We start from the raw sequence: 19,483 nt of genomic DNA, 5'->3' as shown, positions 1-19,483 counted from the left end.
CCTCCTCACCTGTAAGGGCTATGGTAGTGGTGTACAGTTGTGGGTAGTGGGTTTTGGGGGAGGATTTGGGGGGCTCAGCATACAAAGGACTCAAAACATTAAACAATGGCAAGGAAAACCTGCTAATCACAGTCAACAGAAAGGAACGAAAGGACATAACAAACCTAAACACCAAGAAGATAGACAACTAATAAAAATTAACACCACCGCAAACTCAATTGAACACCAGCATCAGCAAATACAAATAGGATACATCAATGCCAGGTCAGCAGACAATAAAACCACGACACTAAACGACTGGATCACAACTGACCATCTTGACTTCCTACTTATCAGCGAAACTTGGATCCATGATCCTAAAGACCCAATAATACTAGAGCTCTGCCCTCCAGGATACAAAGAGAAGGAAAAAGAGGAGGAGGAATAGCAATAATCTATAAATCTCAATTCACAGTCATAACAACAGCTGAAGCTATTCTTCCACAACTCGAAATAGCCTCAGTCAGAATCAATCACCCCAGCCTATGTGATCAACTAAACTTAATCTTATTCTACAGACCCTCAAGCAAATGGCAAGACTCACAAACGCACCTTTTGGACTTTATATCAAACACTTGTGTTACCACCCAAAACCTTTTCATAGCAGGAGACATCAACCTCCACCTTGCAGACAATAACTCAAGCAATGTACACGAATGCAAAGACTTCCTGCAACTTTGGGAACTACACTGGCCAAACACACAACCCACACATTACAAAGGACACACACTAGACATCATCACCCACAAATTTTCAGCAGAATCAAATATCACACTAATAGACACAAAATGGACAGCTAGGCTATGGTCCGACCACTACAGTGCAAACCTTTCCCTCCACTGGAGAACAAAAAAGACACAACAAAAACAAAAACAACAAACATATACGACGAGAGGCAAAATAGACCCACTAATATTCTGGCAACAACTCTACACTGATGAATGGACAACACCTACAGACTCATCCCAATTCCTCCAAGATTGGGATAATAGGTGCAGAATAACACTAGACAACATAGCACCACTTCAAACCAGACCCTCACATAGAAAAAACTCAATACCATGGTTTTAAAAGAACTAAAAACACAAGTCAGAAGACTGGAAAGAGCATGGAGTAAGAAAAAAAGACGAAAACACACACAAGGAATGGAAACAACTACAAAGAAAATACAAATACAAAATCAGACAAACGAAAAGGACCTATTACAAAACCGAAATAGGACCAAACTACAAGGATACACACAAACTCTTCTCACTCGTAAACAATCTTCTAAATACTACCAAGGTCACCTCCAACAATTCAGACACACCATCAGCTACCAACCTTGCGAACTACTTCAATGAAAAAATCAAAAAGCTCCGACTCTTGATACCCACTACCACAACAGACTACGCAAATATCCTTGAATGTCTAGACCCAAAACCTGGAGAATGCCCAGCAGATCGATCATGGACCAATTTTGACACGCTCTCATCAAAAGAAATTTCATACTGGCTAGAAAAATATGCCAAATCGCAATGCAAATTAGACATATGCCCTAACAGTCTAATAAGATCCGCACCCAAACAATTCAAAACAGACCTCACGAAGCATATAAATTACAGGCTTCAAAATGGACGCTTTCCAACGGATAAAGGAAACATCTTACTCACTCCGTTACCAAAAGATGCTAAAAAAAGCACAATGGACCTAACTACCTAACAGTAGCATCCATTCCACTCATGACCAAACTCATGGAAGGGATAGTGACGAAACAACTTACTGAATACCTAAATAAACACTCAATTCTGCACGAGTCCCAATCAGGATTTCGGACGAACCACAGCATTGAAACTGTACTAGTATCCGCAATGAACTCATTCAAACAAGCAATTGCGACAGGCTATAACATCCTCCTCCTTCAATTCGACATGTCCAGTGCCTTCGACATGGTCAATCATGAAATACTATTACATATACTAGAATACTTCGGAGTAGGAGACACTGTCCTCAAATGGTTCAAAGGATTTCTGACCACAAGATCATACCAAGTAATAACGAACGGGGACAGATCACCACCATGGATACCGGAATGTGGAGTCCCCCAGGGATCCCCTCTTTCACCAGCATTATTCAACCTAATGCTGATACCTCTAGCCAAACTACTAGCCAATCAAAACCTCAACCCCTACATTTATGCAGACGATGTCACAATTTACATCCCATTCAAACAAGATCTAAATGAAATCAACCAAAGCCTCCAAATAATGCACACCTGGGCAGATGCATTCCAACTGAAACTTAACGCAGAAAAAGCACAATGTCTTGTACTCATCTCACAACATAACACAAAAAACTTCACCACCATAATCACACCATACTGTTCCCTTCCGGTCTCACAAAACTTGAAAATTCTTGGAGTCACCATTGACCGAAACCTCACTCTTGATACACACGTGAAAAACATGACGAAGAAGATGTTCTACACCATGTGAAAACTTAAAAGAGTAAAACCTTTCTTCCCGAGATACATCTTCCGTATCCTGGTACAATCAATGGTAATAAGCCATCTAGATTACTGCAATGCACTATATGCCGGGTGCAAAGAACAGACAATCAAAAAACTCCAAACTGCCCAGAATACAGCCGCCAGACTCATATTTGGAAAAACCAAATATGAAAGCGCAAAACCCCTAAGACAGAAACTTCACTGGCTTCCACTTAAGGAGCGCACTGCGTTCAAGATCTGCACCATTGTACACAAAATCATTCATGCAGACGCCCCAATCTACATGCTAAACCTTGTGGACCTACCTCCCAGAAACGCCACAAGATCATCCCGCAAATTTCTCAACCTGTACTACCCCAGCTGCAAAGGACTTAAATACAAGCTAATGCACGCCATTACCTTCTCCTACAAGAGCACGCAGATATGGAATGCACTACCTACAGAACTGAAAGCAATCAAAGAAACAACTATGTTTCGAAAATCTCTGAAAACATTCTTCTTCAACAAGGCCTACAATGAAAACCTATAACCTCACTAAGCCCACTCAATTATGAACACACACCGTCTATAACTACCCTAACAACTCTCTCCCTTCTTCCATCTCCCCTTCCTTAATCGCTACACACTACTAACTGTATCAAATATCCAGTTATGACTATGCAGCTTATAATCGAAAGTGATCGCCGGCTATCTTCCAACACAAATCGGGAGATGGCCGGCGATTCCTTAAAAGCGGCGAAATCAATATAATCAAAAGCGGCATTTTAGACAGCATCGCCACTTTCCTGTTGCTTCGCCGGCGAAAGTTCAAGGGGGCGTGTCGGTAGATTAGTGAAGGCGGGACATGGGCGGGCATGGGCGTGGCTACAAGATGGCTGGCTTTCGCCGATAATGAAAAAAAAAAAAGCGGCGTTAAGCAGTATTTCGCCGGGTTTACTTGGTCCGTTTATTTTCACGACCAAGCCTCAAAAAGGTGCCCCAACTGACCAGATGACCACTGGAGGGAATGGGGGATGACCTCCCCATACTCCCCCAGTGGTCACCAACCCCCTTCCATACTAAAAAAATAAAACTAAAAACCTTTTTTGCCAGCCTGTATGCCAGCCTCAAATGCCGTACCCACCTCCATGACAGCAGAATGTGTTATATCCTCCGACAGCCTTTCCCTGGTTGCGATGTGGCTCTCGGGTGAGTGTGACACCTTTTCTGTTAGGTGCCCTGCAGAGTCACATTAGCAATGCATTGTGGTGGGTGTAGGGTACTGGGCTCTACTCCCATGGTGCTTTTCCCCCCTGCTAACTGGGTCAGAGTGTGCCCTGTTTTGTTTTCTGTTGTAGTCCATGCGGTAGTTGCCATTTTTGTAAGCCAGTTTTAGTTCCCTTTCCTGTGTTACCCACGTTAGAGAACGTAGTTCTTACCTTGAATGGTGCTGAAAGAGGGCATTGTACACCATTGTGCCAGCTCTGACCACTGCTAATCTTAGTACCAGGGGACTCTTTGCCAGTGGGGCACAACCTCTGATCTGCAGTTAACTGTGAGTAAACGTGGTTATTTCAAGAAAGGACTTTTTCAGAGAGATTAGTCTTCAGGTGTGAACTGGTGTGCCAAAGTTATACAGCAGCAATAAGTCTTAGAGGCTGTATGCAGGTCCCTGGAGCAATTTTAGTGGGTGCAGTACATTTGTGGGTAGTGGGTTTGGGGGGGGGGGTTGGGGGGCTCAGCTCCGAAAGTAAGGGAGCTATGCACGTGGGAGCTTTTCTGAAGTCCACCGCAGTGACCCCTAGGGTGGCTGGTTGGTGTCCTGGCATGTTAGGGGATCAGTGCACTAAATATGCTGGCTCCTCCCAAGGCCAAATGCCTTGAATTTGGCTGGGGTTTGAGATGGCCGACATAACTTTCCATTATCGCTGAAAAACAAACCCGGCCATCTCACACCCGGCGAACTCCAAGACATTTGGCCAGGCTAAACCGTATTATCGAAAAAAAAGATGGCAGGCCATCTTTTTCGATAATACGGTTCCGGCCAGCTGTAGCGCTGCTGCCAACATAGATCGCCGGCGACGTTTGATTATGCACCTCCACGTTACCAAATCTATGTAAGCCACATTGAGCCTGCAAATAGGTGGGGGAATGTGGGATACAAATGCAATAAAATAAATAAATAAATTTAAAACTTGGGGATCATGGGTCAATTTTAGCAGACAATGGAAAAGGTGCCGGTACTGAGTACTCCCAAGTACCCCCTGAAAAAAAGCCCTGGAAACAATAGACCAAACATACCTGAGTGTCTCTACTTCTTTGAAATGCTTGTGCTGTGCTTTAAGCGTTGTTTCAAGTTCCAGTTTGGTTTGTGCTAGTTCATTCTTCAGTTCAGTAACTAGCATATTTTCAGAATTCAGTTGGTTCTGAAGCTCAGCTGCTCTTTTCTTTATATTGTTCAGATCCACTAGCAAAGGAGACTGTTCCTGCAGCATACTATGTGCTGGTTGCTCTGGAAAAATGATAATACATTTAAAGTGTGGAAAATCATAACATTTAATTTTGCCATTTTAAATTCACACCTTTTTCTGGTCCAGCATTTTTTCCTCTCCTTTTGTGCTTCTCATTCAATCAGATGTCGCTTCTATTGGGGCTATGGTATTAACAGCTTTTATGTACTACCCAGGATTTTAGCCCCTTTCTAACTAGACCAACCCAGTCATCATGGCAACAATCTTGTATCAGAAGCAAAAAAAAAAAAATTCCCTCAAGAGCCTGGAACACATGAACCCAATCTTGGCAATAGGTGTCCCTATAATCATTGCATCTCAACCCAGCCAGTTAGCTTTTCAGGATATTCACAATGGATATGCATAAGATAGATTTGCATACCAAGGAGATAGCGCATGAAAACTCTCTCATGCATATTCATTATGAATAGCCAGAAAAAAATGACTGGTTGGGTGTGCCCTGAGGACCAGGTTGCGAAGCACTACCCTATGTAGTGATGATGGGAACATCCTTTTCCCAGGAAGCATGAACACTGTCTCTATAGAATTATCAGCACTAGAAAGCTTAAGAGCTAAGGCTAGGTCTAGGAATCAAACCCAGATCTCACATATGACAATGGACTGAGCTGCTGCTGAGTCTACAAGCCTGCTTAAAAACATCTAAGCATGCTCTGAAAGCCAGCAATGTTGAAATGTGAGATTAAAATATAGTGCTATACAATCTAATCTAAATAGGAGAGGACAACCCATGATGTTCCCCCCATAATTTGGGAGCTTACCAGTAGTTTTGGAAAAGAAAACAGAATGGAGGTTGGCCCGGGGGGTGGGGGGGGGGGGGGGGGGGGAGAGAGAGTTTAACTAACGAGGAGATAGGTAGGTTTCTATAACAAGTGAACAGGTGGTGCTATGTCCCTATCAGTATTTCCAGTTATTGGAATGTCTCTCTATATACATATAGACCTTGAAATTCAGAGAATGCAATCTCTTTCATTTAGGAGGTCATCTACTAATTGTTAATGCACACTATCTGCCCATTTTATTCCTATGGGTGCTGCAGCAGCACATAACATGCATTAACAGTGTTGGCATGTGCTAACCATTAGGAAATGATCCTCTTAGTAGTAAACAAAATCCATGATAACCATCTTCAACTTTTTTCTTCCAAGAATTTGTTGAAGGGACTAGATCTATAATAGATTGGAATCCTCCAAACTTTTTGGAGACCAGGAAATATCTAGAATAAAATTTCCTGCCCTTTTCTGTGGCGGAACAGATCTGACCCCTCTAGTCTGTAAGGAAGAAGAGATTTCCAACCTGAGAAGCATTTATTTTTCTCTGAATAAATGTCCTTAGATAGCAGACTGTGAAACATTAAGATTCACCAAGTCTTTAATCTTATAGTCAAAGAATTTTTCATCACTGCCTATCCTCACAAAAGCCTGAAGCCCATAGCTATTTTTAAAACATTTATAACCCACCAATGAAGTAAAAAAAATGTGATCATTAAACCATGCTCCACAGGGAACTGGTTCTATATTAGTATATCGGCCATTCTCTAAACAAAATCTGGGAAGGATGTGTTCCTAGGCAGAAAGGATCCTGATGTAAGGTCAGTTGAGTTATTCCTTTTCAAACCAAGATTCTTCTGCAAATAAGCAGGGCTCTAAGAGCTGAGGCAAACATCAAACACATTAATTTTCCTTTTTGATAGAGATAGTCTGAAGGTGGAAAAATATTCAACTTGGTGGTCTGCTGGTCTGTTGATGCTGAAGAAAAACATGGGACTTGCTCAGCAGAGAAAACAAAACTAAAACTTCAAATATTGCCAAAGTATCATTATAGGGAAGCTATGGGGCAATAGTAAGGAAAAACCTGAATAAAATAAGAAAAGCAGCAGCAGTGAAGGCTCTTCTCACGTGAATCACAAGCCAACATGTTCAGTAAAGAAGAAACTGAAGGGAGCTATGGGATCTTCTGCAGTGCGGGAAATTGCTGTGCATGTGTACAGAAAGGCTTTTAAATATCATAAATTTTGGAAGTATACATCCTTTCAGTATTACCTGCAGTCACATGGCCTACCTATTTGATGGTAAACATGCTTGTCTTCAGAAAAATGAGGGCCCCTATGGTTCCAGAAAAGGAGACAGAGGGAGAATTCCTTTCCCAATCAATTTAGGAACAGTGAGTATAACTTGAGAAATTACAAATGTACTGCAGTATTGTGTTCAGTTTTAGAGGTTGTATCTTGCTAAATATGTAAAAAACACTTGAAATGGTCCAGGGGAAGGCAACAAAAATGGTATGAGGCTTGCACTAAAAGACATATGAGAAGAGACTGGAAAACCTGAATATGTATACCCTAGAGAAGAGGAGGGACAGGGGAGATATGATACAGCCATTTAAATAATTGAAGGGCATTAATATAGAATCAAACATTTTCCAGAGAAGGGAAATATGTAAAACTAGAAGACATGAATTGAGGTTGTAAGGTGGTAGACTTAGGAGTAATGTCAGGAAATTCTTTTTCACAGAGAGGGTGGTTGATGCCTGGAATGCCCTCCTGAGAAAGATGGTGGAGGAAAAAAGAGTAACAAATTCAAAAAGGCGTGGGATGAACACAGAGAATCTCTAACTAGAAAATGAATGGCATAAAAAAACAAAACTTACATGGTTGTATGTGTGTTTGCATGTCAAGTGGTGCTTAGATGGCAACTCTGGCTGTGAAGAACTAAGGCCGGACCCGGGCAAGTTTGTATGGTCTGGGTCCCATATAGTTTCAAGTTTATTGCAATTTGATATACCGCTTCATATGGCAATCCAGTTTAGGATGGGTGGAGGGCTTTGATGGAAACTCCAGTAATTTTGAACATGAGGATAGTGCCAGGAAGACTTTTACAGTCTGTGCTCCACAAAGAGTGGAGGAGTGGTCTAGTGGTTACAGCACCAGTCTTGGCATCCAGAGGTGGCCAGTTCAAATCTCAGTGCTGCTCCTTGTGATCTTGGGCCAGTCACTTAACCTTCCATTGCCTCAGGTACAAACTTAGATTGTCAGTCCTCCAGGGACAGGGAAATACCCAGTGTACCTGAACGTAACTCACCTTGAGGTACTACTGAAAAGGAATGAGCAAAATCCAAATCCCAAAAAAATTGGATTTGGATAAGCTAGAGTGAGCTTCGACAGCAACTTCAGTAGTTGGAAAAGGACAGGGCCAGGCAGACTTCTATGTTTTATGTCCCAGAAATGCCAAAGAGAGACAATGATCAAATGTTTTATATCACATTCATTGTTGGTTTAATCACAAATTGATAATGAGTGTGACTGTTGGGCAGACTGGATGGACAGTTCAGGTCTTTATCTGCTATCACTTACTATGTTACTGAGACCATACTCAGCCAGTCACAACTCTGTTTTCATACCTGTTTATAAATACATGAAAAATACCTTGACTTTTTGGATCCACAAATTGCTTAATTTTTCCAGCTTCTTCTATCCTATTTATTTCAGAGTGAAGTGCTTGAATTTCCAATAATAAGCTTCTCCTATCTGCACTGTGAATGTAGTCCATAGCAGCTGAATGATCAGTAGCCTATCAAAGGAAGAAAACATGCCAATTAAAAGTTGCAGCAACTCTTGAAAAATTTGAAGTACACAGCTAAAGCTCTTCTTCATGTCAATATTTTTTTAGTTAGCAAGCATCCAGACAACACATCCCTCACCTTATGGATAACGCAAAGATACTTACCTGTAGCAGGTATTCTCCGAGGACAGGAGGCTTCATATTCTCACAAGTGGGTAGAAGCCGATCTGCATTACCCAGTCTGGCATTTATGCCAAAGCAATAAAGTAAGGCTTTGTGAAGCGCGAGCCGCACTCCACCACACATGCGTGAGTGCCTTCCCGCCCGTCACATGAATGCGGTCTCCTCAGTTCAATATTAAAGCAAAAAACAAAGTAAAAATAACTAAGGAGACAACTCCAAGGGGAGGTGGGCGGGATTATGAGAATATGAAGCCTGCTGTCCTCGGAGAATACCTGCTACAGGTAAGTATCTTCGCTTTCTCTGAGGACAAGCAAGCTTCTATCTTCTCACAAGTGGGGAATCCCTAGCATCCGGGCTGACCCAAAACAACAAACATTGGTTAATTGGGCCTCACAACGGCGAGGACATAACACAAATTAACCTGAAACTATATACAAACTGAGTGAGAGTGCAGTCTGGAACAGAATAAAATGGGCCTAGGAGAGTGAAGTTAGATTCAAGACCCCAAACAGATTCTGCAACACTGATTGCCCAAACCGACTGTCATGTCAGGTAATCTGCTCAAGGCAGTAATGAGATGTGAATGTATGGACTGAAGACTATGTAGCAGCCTTGCAAATTTCTTCAACAGAGGCTGACCTCAAGTGGGCTACCGATGCAGCAATGGCTCTGACATTATGAACCGTGACAAGACCCTCTAAGGCCAGCCCAGCCTGAGCATAAGTGAAGGAAATGCAATCAGCCAGCCAATTAGAAATAGTGTGTTTCCCCGATGGTGACCCCCGTCCTGTTGGGATCAAAAGACATAAAAAGCTGGGCAGACTGTCTGTGGGGCCTTGTCTGCTCCATGTAGTAGGCCAATGCTCTCTTGCAATCCGAGGTGTGCAAGCAACTTTTGCCAGGATGGGCATGAGGTCGGGGAAAGAATGTTGGCAAGACAATCGACTGGTTCAGATGGAACTCCGACACCACCTTCGGCAGGAACTTAGGTTGCGTGCGGAGGACTACTCTGTTGTGATGAAACTTAGTATAAGGTGCATCCACCACTAAGGCCTGAAGCTCACTGACTCTACAAGCTGAAGTACAGCCAACAAGAAAATGACCTTCCAGGTCAAGTACTTCAGATGGCCGGAATTCAATGGCTCAAGAGGAGCTTTCATCAGCTGGGTGAGAACGATGTTGAGATCCCATGACACTGGTGGAGGTTTGACAGGGGGCTTTGACAAAAGCAAACCTCTCATGAAGCGAACAACTAGAGGCTGTCCAGAGATGGGCTTACCCTCTACATGTTGATGATAAACACTAAGGTGAACCCTTACTGAGTTGGTCTTGAGACCAGACTCTGATAAGTGTAGAAGGTATTCAAGCAGGGTCTGTGTAGGGCAAGTAAGGGGATCTATAGCCTTGCTCTCACAACAGACAGCAAACCTCCTCCATTTAAAAGAGTAGCACCTCTTAGTGGAATCTTTCCTGGAAGCAAGCAAGACCTGGGAGACACCCTCCGAAAGACCCAAGGAAAGGAATTCTAGGCTCTCAATATCCAAGCTGTGAGAGTCAAAGACTGGAGGTTGGGATGTAGAAGTGACTCCTCGTTCTGCGTGATGAGAGTCGGAAAACACTCCAATCTCCACAGTTCTTCACAGGATAATTTCAGAAGAAGAGAGAACCATAGATGCCGTGGCCAATATGGTGCAATCAGAACCATGGTTCCCTGGAGTTTCAACACTAGAGCTATCAGAGGATACGCATACAGAAGGCCTGTATCCCAACTGAGGAGGAAGGAATCTGATGTTAGCCTGCCGTGGGCCTGAAGCCTGGAACAGAACTGAGGGACCTTGTGATTCAGTTGAATGGCGAAAAAGATTCACCGAGGGGGTGCTCCATACTCGGAAAATCTTGCGGGTTATGGCCATATTGAGATCACTCATGCAGTTGCATTATCCTGCTCAGCCTGTCTGCCAGGGTGTTGTTTGCACCCGCCAGATAAGTGGCTTGAAGAAACATGCTGTATTGGTAAGCCCAATGCCACATTCGGATGGCCTCCTGACACAGAGGGTGAGATCTGCTGCCCCCCCTGCTTGTTGGTGTAATACATTGAAACCTGATTGTCTGCTTGACTTACAAGAATTTGATAATACATATGATCTCTGAAAGCCTTTTCAGCATTCCAGATTGCTCGAAGTTCCAGGAGGTTGATCTGAAGATTTGTTTCCTGGGCAGATCAAGCACCTTGAGCATGAAGCCCATCTACATGAGCTCTCCAACCCAGTAGAGATGCATCCGTCATCAGCACCTTCTGTGGCTTTGGAATTTGGAATGGCAGTCCCAGAATCAAACTGGAACGAATGGTCCACCACTGGAGAGAGCATACAAGCTCTGAGGACACCTGAATAACATCTTCTAGACTCCCCGTGGCCTGATACTACTGAGAAGCAAGGATACACTGAGCTGATCTCATGTGAAGATATACCATGGGCATAATGTACACTGTGGAAACCATGTGGCCCAACAATGTCAACATCTGCCAAGCTGTGACCTGCTGAGAGGCATGAACCCTGGATGCTACTGAGACAAGACTGTCCGCTCACGTCTCCGGAAGGTAAGCTCGAACTGTCTGAATGTTGAGCAGGGCTCCTATGAACTTCAATCGCTGAACAGGGTGGAGATGGGACTTGGGGTAGTTTAAAACGAACCCTAGTAGTTCTAGCATCCGAATAGTCATCCACATGGACTCCTGAGAAACCGTCCTCGGAGGTGCTCTTCACCAGTCAATCATTGAGATATGGGAACACATGGACTCAGTCTGTGTAGCGATGCTGCAACTACCGCTAGACACTTGGTGAAGACCCTGGGAGCTGACACGAGGCCAAATGGCAACACGCGATAATGGAATTGATGTGTTTCCAGCCAAAATCAAAGATACTTCCAGTGGGCTGGAAGTATCAGGATGTGAGTATATGCATCCTTTAAGTTCAGAGAGCATGGGGAGGAGGGTGCACAGGGAAACCAACTTGAACTTTTCTTGGACTAAAATTTGTTCAGGGCCCTCAGGTCTAGGATAGTCCGCATTCTCCCCTGTCTTTTTCTGCACAAGGAAGTATCTGGAATAGAATCCCTGTTCTTCCTCCCCTGGTGGAATGGGTTTGACCACACAAGCCTTTAGAAGGGCGGAGAGTTCCTCTGCAAGTACCTGCCTGTGCTGAGAGCTGAAAGAACAAGCTCTCGGTGGTGGGCAATTTGGAGGTTTGGAGAGCCAATTGAGGGCATATCCGAGACGGACTATTTGAAGAACCCACCGGTCGGAGGTTATACGAGGCCACCTTTGGTGAAAAAGTTTTAGTTTCCCCCCGACTGGCAAGTCATCCGGGATGGACATTTTTACTGTGGCTATGCTCAGCTGGAGCCAGTCAAAAGCTCGCCCCCTGCTTTGACTGGGGAGCAGCAGGGGCCATAGGCACACGATGTTGATGTGAATGAGCGTGCTGGGACTGAGCCAGAGTAGGCTGATGAGCAGCAGGAGTGTACCTACGCGTAGAATAGCAGTAGGGACCTCTCCGTGGCTTGCCAAAAAATCTCCTAGAATGAGGAGGTGGATGCTGAAGGCATCTAGCGGGAGAGAGAAGAGATGGTATCAGTTTGTTTCTTGATCTGGTCAGTGACCTCCTCAACCTTCTCTCCAAAAAAGGTTATCCCCCCGGCAAGGGCCATCCAACAACTTCTGCTGAACAGAATGTTCCAAGTCAGAAACATGCAGCCATGAGAGTCTGTGCATTGCTATACTTTGAGCAGAGGTCCTGGATGCAACATCAAAAGTATCGTAAGTGCCTCAGGCCAAGAACTTTCGACACATCTTCTGTTGCTTGACCAACTGGTGAAAAGGCTCGGCCTGCTCCGGAGGGAGCGTATCGACCAAGTCTGACAGCTGTCTCACCAAGCTTCACAACTAAATGCTCATGAAGAGCTGGTATGATTGTATACGGGAGATCAGCATTGAAGTCTGGTACATGTTCCTCCCAAAAGAATCCAGGGTTCTAGCATCTCTGCTGGGGGGCGCCGAGGTATAGTCCCTAGTACTCCTGGCTCTTTTGAGAGCAGATTCCACCACCAAGGACTCATGAGGCAACTGAGGCCTCACAAACCCAGGTTCACTGTGGATCCAATTCTGGGTGTCAATTTTCCTGGGAACAACAGGGACCGACAGAGGGGATGCCTAGTTCCTGACAAGGACTTTCATCAGTACCTCATGGAGAGGTGCCATTACAGCTTCCTTAGGAGGAGCTGTGTAGTCCAGGACCTCGAGCATCTTGGCCCTGGGCTCATCCTTCACCTCCAAAAGAAATGGAATGGCCTCAGCCATTTCCGTAACAAAAGATGGGAAAGAAAGGCTCTCCAGTGGAGCTTCTCCTCACGCGGAAAAAAAGAGAACTGAGGAGACCGCGCTCATGCGACAGGCAGGAAGGCACTCGTGCATGCGCAATGGAGAGTGGCTCGCGTTTCACAAAGCTCTACTTTTTACTTTGGCATAAATGCAAGACCAGGTGATGTGGATCGGTGTCAGAAGCTTAGCTGAAATTGGGTGGCGGGGGGAAGAGGGGTTGGTGGTTGAGAGGCTAGGATGGGGGAGGGCAGACTTATACGGGGTCTGTGCCGGAGCCGGTGATGGGAGGCGGGACTGGTGGTTGGGAGGCGGGAAATACTGCTGCACAGACTTATACGGTCTGTGCCCTGAAAAAGAGAGGTACAAATCAAGGTAAGGTATACACATATGAGTTTATCGTGGGCAGACTAGATGGACCGTGCAGGTCTTTTTCTGCCGTCATCTACTATGTTACTATGTTACCCACTTGTGAGAAAATAGAAGCCTGCTTGTCCTCGGAGAAATATGGGTTCAAATGTTTCTGTTATCCAGACAGTGTTCAACAAATTATTGCTCAGGTACAGACAGATAAAATTACTTTATCAATCAAGGCCTTAAATCCATTTGGTTTTGGCTTTCAGAAAATAAGTTATCCTTGAACCCAAAACAAGACTGATATCATAACTCTGTGATAAAAGTTGAAACTAATCACTTGTAATGTAAATAGTATTTTACTGTATCATTCAATGAATCTGTAAAGAAATCTGGAGAGTACAGCTTAATAGTACACTCATTCTAAATATATACCAAATGTTTCTACAAATACATTTTTTTCTCATGCAGACCCAAAAGCAAGCAACAGGAGCCTCCAAAGGAGGGCAACTGTCAAATCTAATATAGGCCTCAACAACATAGCGACTGCATCAGGGGTCTAAAACAACATAAAAAAACCAAATAAGCACATTCATAGAATTATACACAAAAACAAGATTAAAAATGAAAAATATACAAAGTAATGATATAATTAACAATTAACAAAAGCTACATCTCTAAACAGATGAATCTAAAAACTGGTGAATTTTTTTTTAATTCAATTTTATGTGTAAATTTAATGTGCCCACCATCAAGCAGTCAGACTGCTGGGCAGGTTGTTTGTACATAAAATTGTATTTTATAAAAATTTTCATACATTTTTTTTTTAGATTCATCCATTTACAGATGTAGCTTTTGCTAATTGTTTTATGTAGGAAATTGCTTAATTATCTAACAATTATTATCTAACAATGCAATTTTATTTTTTAAAAATAAGATTGCTATATTAAGGGCTCTTGCCAGTATCTCACCCAAGTTGTAATCCCAAGGCTGGTAGGGGTTATATAAAGTTTCACTTTATTCCACCTGTATTGTATCACTAATTGTTTTGTACTAGACCTATGGCATTTGCATGGCACGCTGACATTTCAAATCTGTAATTATTTACTCCGTGATGTCAACGTTTGATCTTGCTCTTTATATATATTTAGTTTATTCTTGAGTATATTCATACTATGAATGTTAAAAATATTTTCTTTGTAATTCTCACATCATGTATGTGTTTATCCACTCTCACGATGTCACAAATTACATCATTATTTTGTATAGTTTTAATTTTTAATCATGTTCTTGTGTATAATTCTGCATAAAGTGTACCTTTTAATTCCTAGGCCCTAACTTGTATCCCCTGCACATGAGGATCCTGCAGCAATTTTTGAGGTAGAGGCTCTACATACTAGATGAACAAAATCGGAGAAAGGGGATAGCCCTCTCAGGTTCCCTGACCTATCTCAAACCCCTTGAAAAATACGCTAATTTACTAGGACTCGAGCTTTGGGATATCAATAAAGAATTTTTATATACTCTAGCATTGAATTGGTAAAACCAAATCTGGCAAGAACATACCACAAACAGCCCCAGGACACTGTACTGAAAACTTTCCCTAAATCAAATTTATCAAGGTTGTGTTAGCCTCTTCTGATTGCATCACTTCCATTGCCGTCAGTAGTCTTCCTAATAGTTGCAACAGAATTCCTGCCCCTCACACCAGCTAGGGCTCTACATCTGCCAAACAGGTTGCTATTACATAGTAACATAGTAGATGATGGCAGATAAAGACCTGTACAGTCCATCCAGTCTGTCCAACAAAATAAACTTATACATATGGTATGATGTGATTCATCATATGTATACCTGAACTTGATTTATCCTTGTCATTTTTAGGGCATAGACCATAGAAGACTGCCCGGCACTGGCCTTGTTCTAAACTTTCTAAAGTTGTTGTCAAAGCCCCCGAAAACTCCACTCCAGCCCATACAAATCTATTCAGCCTTGATCAGGGCACAGACTGTAGAATTTTGCCCAGCACCGGTTTTCCTACCTAAGCTTCTTTGGATCCAATCCTTCTAAACAGGATTTGTGTTTGTCCCACGCATTTTTGAATTCTGTTACCGTTTCTACCACCTCCCGCGGAAGGGCATTCCAGGTATCTACCACCCTCTCAGTGAAATTAACACATTTCTTTGCTATTCTACCACAGATTTACTTACTACTACTGCTTATCATTTCTATAGCGCTACTAGATGTACGTAGCACTGTACACTTGAACATGAAGAGACAGTCCCTGCTTGACAGAGCTTACAATCTAATTAGGACAAACATGCCAAATAAGAGGATAAGGGAATTACTAAGGTGGGGATGACCGAGTGGGCCTGGAGAAGAGCAGAGAGTTCCACTAGTAGGGTCTGGAGAAGAGCAGAGAGTTCCTCTAGTATTACCTGCTCATGCCGAGCGGTGAGAAGAGATGCTCATGGTGGGCAATTTGGAGGTGTTTGTTGCCAATTGACAGCATCCCGCTCAGACTATTCAGAGTACCCACTGGTTGGAGGTTATAAGGGGCCACATTTCTTGGTAAAAATTCAGCCTCTCCCCTACCAGTAGGTCATCCGGAATGGATACTTTGACTGCGGCTATGTCCTCTGGAGCCAGTCAAAAGCTTGCCCCCACTTTTGCCTGGGGAGCAGGCTGTGATTTCTGTTGATACTGGCAGGCCTGAGAGCGTTGGGTCTGGGGCTGCTGCTAGGGATGGGCAGATGTAGAATAATAGTTGCTTCCTTTGAGGCCTGCCAGAAAACCTCCTAGAAGAGGAGGACACAGGAGGCGGCCACCGGGAAAGGGACTGGATGGTATCAGTATGTTTTTTGATGAGGTCTTCCACTTTGCCCCCAAAAAGATTACGTCCACTAGCCTCTCCTCAACCGCAGTACCAGCAACGAGAATCTGCGCATCCCCACACTTAAAAGTGGAGAGTCTGGATGCAATGTCAAAAGTATCGTACACGCCCTGCCCAAATATTTTTGACAGTCCTTCTGTTTTTTTGGCCAGCTAAGCTCAACAGCCTGCTCCTGTGGGAGAGAGTCTGCAAAGTCTAGTACACTGTGGACCAAAGACTGCAAGTAAATGCTCCTGTAGAGCTGGTAGTCCTGGATGCGGGAGACTAGTATCAAGGCCTGATAAACTTTCCTCCCAAAGGAATCTAGGGTCTGAGCCTCTCTACCTGGGGGCGCCAAGGCATGAGACCTGGAACTCCTAGCTCTTTTGAGAGCGGATTTGACCACCAAGGAGTGGTGTGGTAACTGGCTTTCTCGAATCCAGGAGCTTCTGAATCCAATACATGCAATCCACTTTTTTTGGTGCAACCTGTACAGAGAGATCGGTCTCTCAGTTCTTCAATTGTGCATCCTGGAGAATGTTGTGCAGTGGAACTGTCACAGAATCTCTGGGTGGAGAATCAAACTCTAGGACCTGAAATAACTCTGCCCTAGGTTTGTCCTCCATTACCAATTTAAAGAGAATGGCCTCCGCCATTTTCTTAACAAAATGAGTAAAAGAGATGAGAGAAGGAAGCCTCCAACTGAGCCAGTCAGGGGGAGGGTATGCTAAAAGACCTCTCCTCTGAGTAGTAGTCTAACTCTTCATCAGACTCCCATGACCGGTCCATGTCAGACTCAGCAAAAAAATCTTGATCAGACTGCCCCTGTCTCAGCTGGCTGGAGGTATGTCCAGGCCTTGGGGTCGGGTGCATGGTGCCTGCTCACATCTCAACCTCAAGGGAGCTTCCTCTCCCAATGTTGAGTGGTGCCATGCACAGGGAGGCACCGATACTGATGTTTTCGATGCACAGGAATTGGAAACTGCTCCACAGGGGTGTCATGGACCTCGAGGTTGGAGTAGCTGAGTGCTACAGCTGGTGCAAGCACCCTCGATGCCTGAGCACTTGGGAGCTGTAGCAATCCTGTCAACTCCTCTCTTACGACTAGATGATCAAAAGCCCCGCGTTGTTCCAAACAGCTCTCTAAAAATAGCGCCGGAACAGCGCAGGGCTTTACTGCCCCTATGATCAGTGATAATAGCATGCAAATTTAAGCACGCTATTATTTCTGATCAGGCACAATCCTCCTGCACTTATTTGGGAGGTGCGGGCTGTCAAAAGCCCGGATCTGTCAAACACAGTGGTTGGAGGTCCGTGGGACCCCCAGATCCCCCTCCAACTGCAGGCCCTGGTGGCCTAGTGCCCCCCTCTGAACTTCCACACTCCCACCCTAAGCCAGCGACACTAGGGCTGGAGGTCCGGCAGACCTCCAGTCCCCCCGACCCAAGTTCATAGGAGGATTGAAGACCTGGTGGATCTCTAGCCCTCCAAACCCCCCAGCACCCCAAAAAAAATTCCTGGTGGCCCAGGGGGCTGCAAATGCAGGCCCCCCTGCCTGGTGGTCTAGCAGCCCTCTTCTCCCCCTGTACCTTAGTGGTGGAGGAAGGAGTAGCATACTCCTTCTTCTTCCAGCGCTGCCTGGAAATGGCTGCACCCAGCCCTACCCAGTGCATTCTGGAATGTGGTGGGAGGGCTTCACTAGTACTACCATATAAAGGGCAAAATCCTTATATGGTAGTGAAGCTCCCTTATATGGTAGTGATACACTAGGCAGGGCTGGGTGCCACCATTCAAGGTGGTGCTGGGAGTGTGCTATTCCCTCCTCCACCACTAAGGTATGGGGGGGGGGGAATAGGGCCTCTAAACCACCAGGTTGGGGGGGGGGGGGGAACTTGCATTTGCAGTCCACTGGGCCACCAGGGCTTTTTGTTTTGGCTGTTGGGGGGGGGGGGGTGTTGGAGATCCACTGGATCTCCAGTCCCCCGTGAACTTGTGTCGGGGGGGACCTCCTGTATCTGTGTTGCTGGCTTGAGGTGGGGGGGTGTCGGGGCTCCTGCAATGGGGGGGGGGGTTCGGGTTCTATTGGGGGGGGTGGGGGGGCCTGCAAGCCATTTATCCCCAATGTGTCGCAAACCCTAATGCCAACTCTGAGCTGCCGTAGGTGTCGACGAAGATGACGTTGAATCCACTCATATCCTTGGTGTTAGATCCGATGCAGATCGGTTCCGGGGCTTGCTACCTGTGCCCGATGTTGAGGGTGGTGGAGACCTCCTTGATGCCGGTGCACCCCCTGGTGTTGGACGAAGCCCTGGCAGCCATTCAGGAGGCGAGATATCCAGCCAGGGCCCAGAAAAGGAGAAAGAAAAAGTGAAAGCAGCTGATGGCAAGATGGCGAACGTCACCCCCGTGGCAGGACCAGCCTTTACAGATCAGCAACTTACCCAGTTAACTGAAGCAGTTGGCCGGGCATTGGAGCCACACCTCAGGCAATATTTGGGGTAAAGTGCTCACATTGAACCCTTTCTGGAAGATACAAATTGAAGAATTGGTGAGTTGGAACATTGGGTATCCTCCCTGGAGGACACCTCTAAGCAGGCGGATAAAACTCTTGGGATGATGGAGAAGCAGGTTAGAGAATATGGGGACAAAATCAACAATCTCAAGAATCGTTCCTGTTGCAGCAACTTACGGACTGTGGGGCTTCTGGAGCAAGTTCCTGAGAGGTCCCTGTCCACAGTGTTGGAGCACTGGCTTGCAAAGGAATTCACACTGTTGGTTAGTGTGGGATCTCTCTGCCTAGAGTGTGTGCACAAGGTGGGCCACATACAAGATGGATGCCAGGCTTGCATTGTCATTTTCAAACTGCACAACTACATTCACAAAGTGGAAATACTCACCGGCTATTGTTAGAAGAGAGATACCTTAAAATATAAGGATGAGCACATAAAAGTCTTTCAAGATTAATTGGTATCCCTGCAGGAAATTCACTCCCCTTTGCTGTGCTCCATGAGCGTAAAATTTGTTTTATTATTATTAGCATTTGTATAGTGCTACCAGACGCACGCAGCGCTGAACTGTTGCTTTACCCTGCTTTGCTTAAAGTAT

The 19,483-nt window shown here is 44.8% G+C and overlaps 1 protein-coding gene across 3 annotated transcripts in view; it reads right to left on the bottom strand.

Annotated features, from left to right (window-relative positions):
* The window catches only part of AKAP9 (A-kinase anchoring protein 9), a 547,514-nt gene that overhangs the window by 79,353 nt on the left and 448,678 nt on the right, over positions 1–19,483 (bottom strand). For all 3 annotated transcript variants that reach the window (XM_030200158.1, XM_030200166.1, XM_030200175.1), the window contains 2 exons: positions 8,459–8,603; positions 4,808–5,018 (listed from right to left, as the gene is read on the bottom strand). In XM_030200158.1, the coding sequence (XP_030056018.1) occupies positions 4,808–5,018; positions 8,459–8,603 (356 nt within the window). The remainder of the gene's footprint in view (positions 1–4,807; positions 5,019–8,458; positions 8,604–19,483) is intronic.

Source organism: Microcaecilia unicolor, chromosome 1 (assembly GCF_901765095.1).
Source record: "Microcaecilia unicolor chromosome 1, aMicUni1.1, whole genome shotgun sequence".
Lineage (NCBI taxonomy): Eukaryota > Metazoa > Chordata > Amphibia > Gymnophiona > Siphonopidae > Microcaecilia > Microcaecilia unicolor.
Note: the sequence above shows the minus strand (reverse complement) of the source record. Positions and strands in the feature narration are given on the sequence as shown.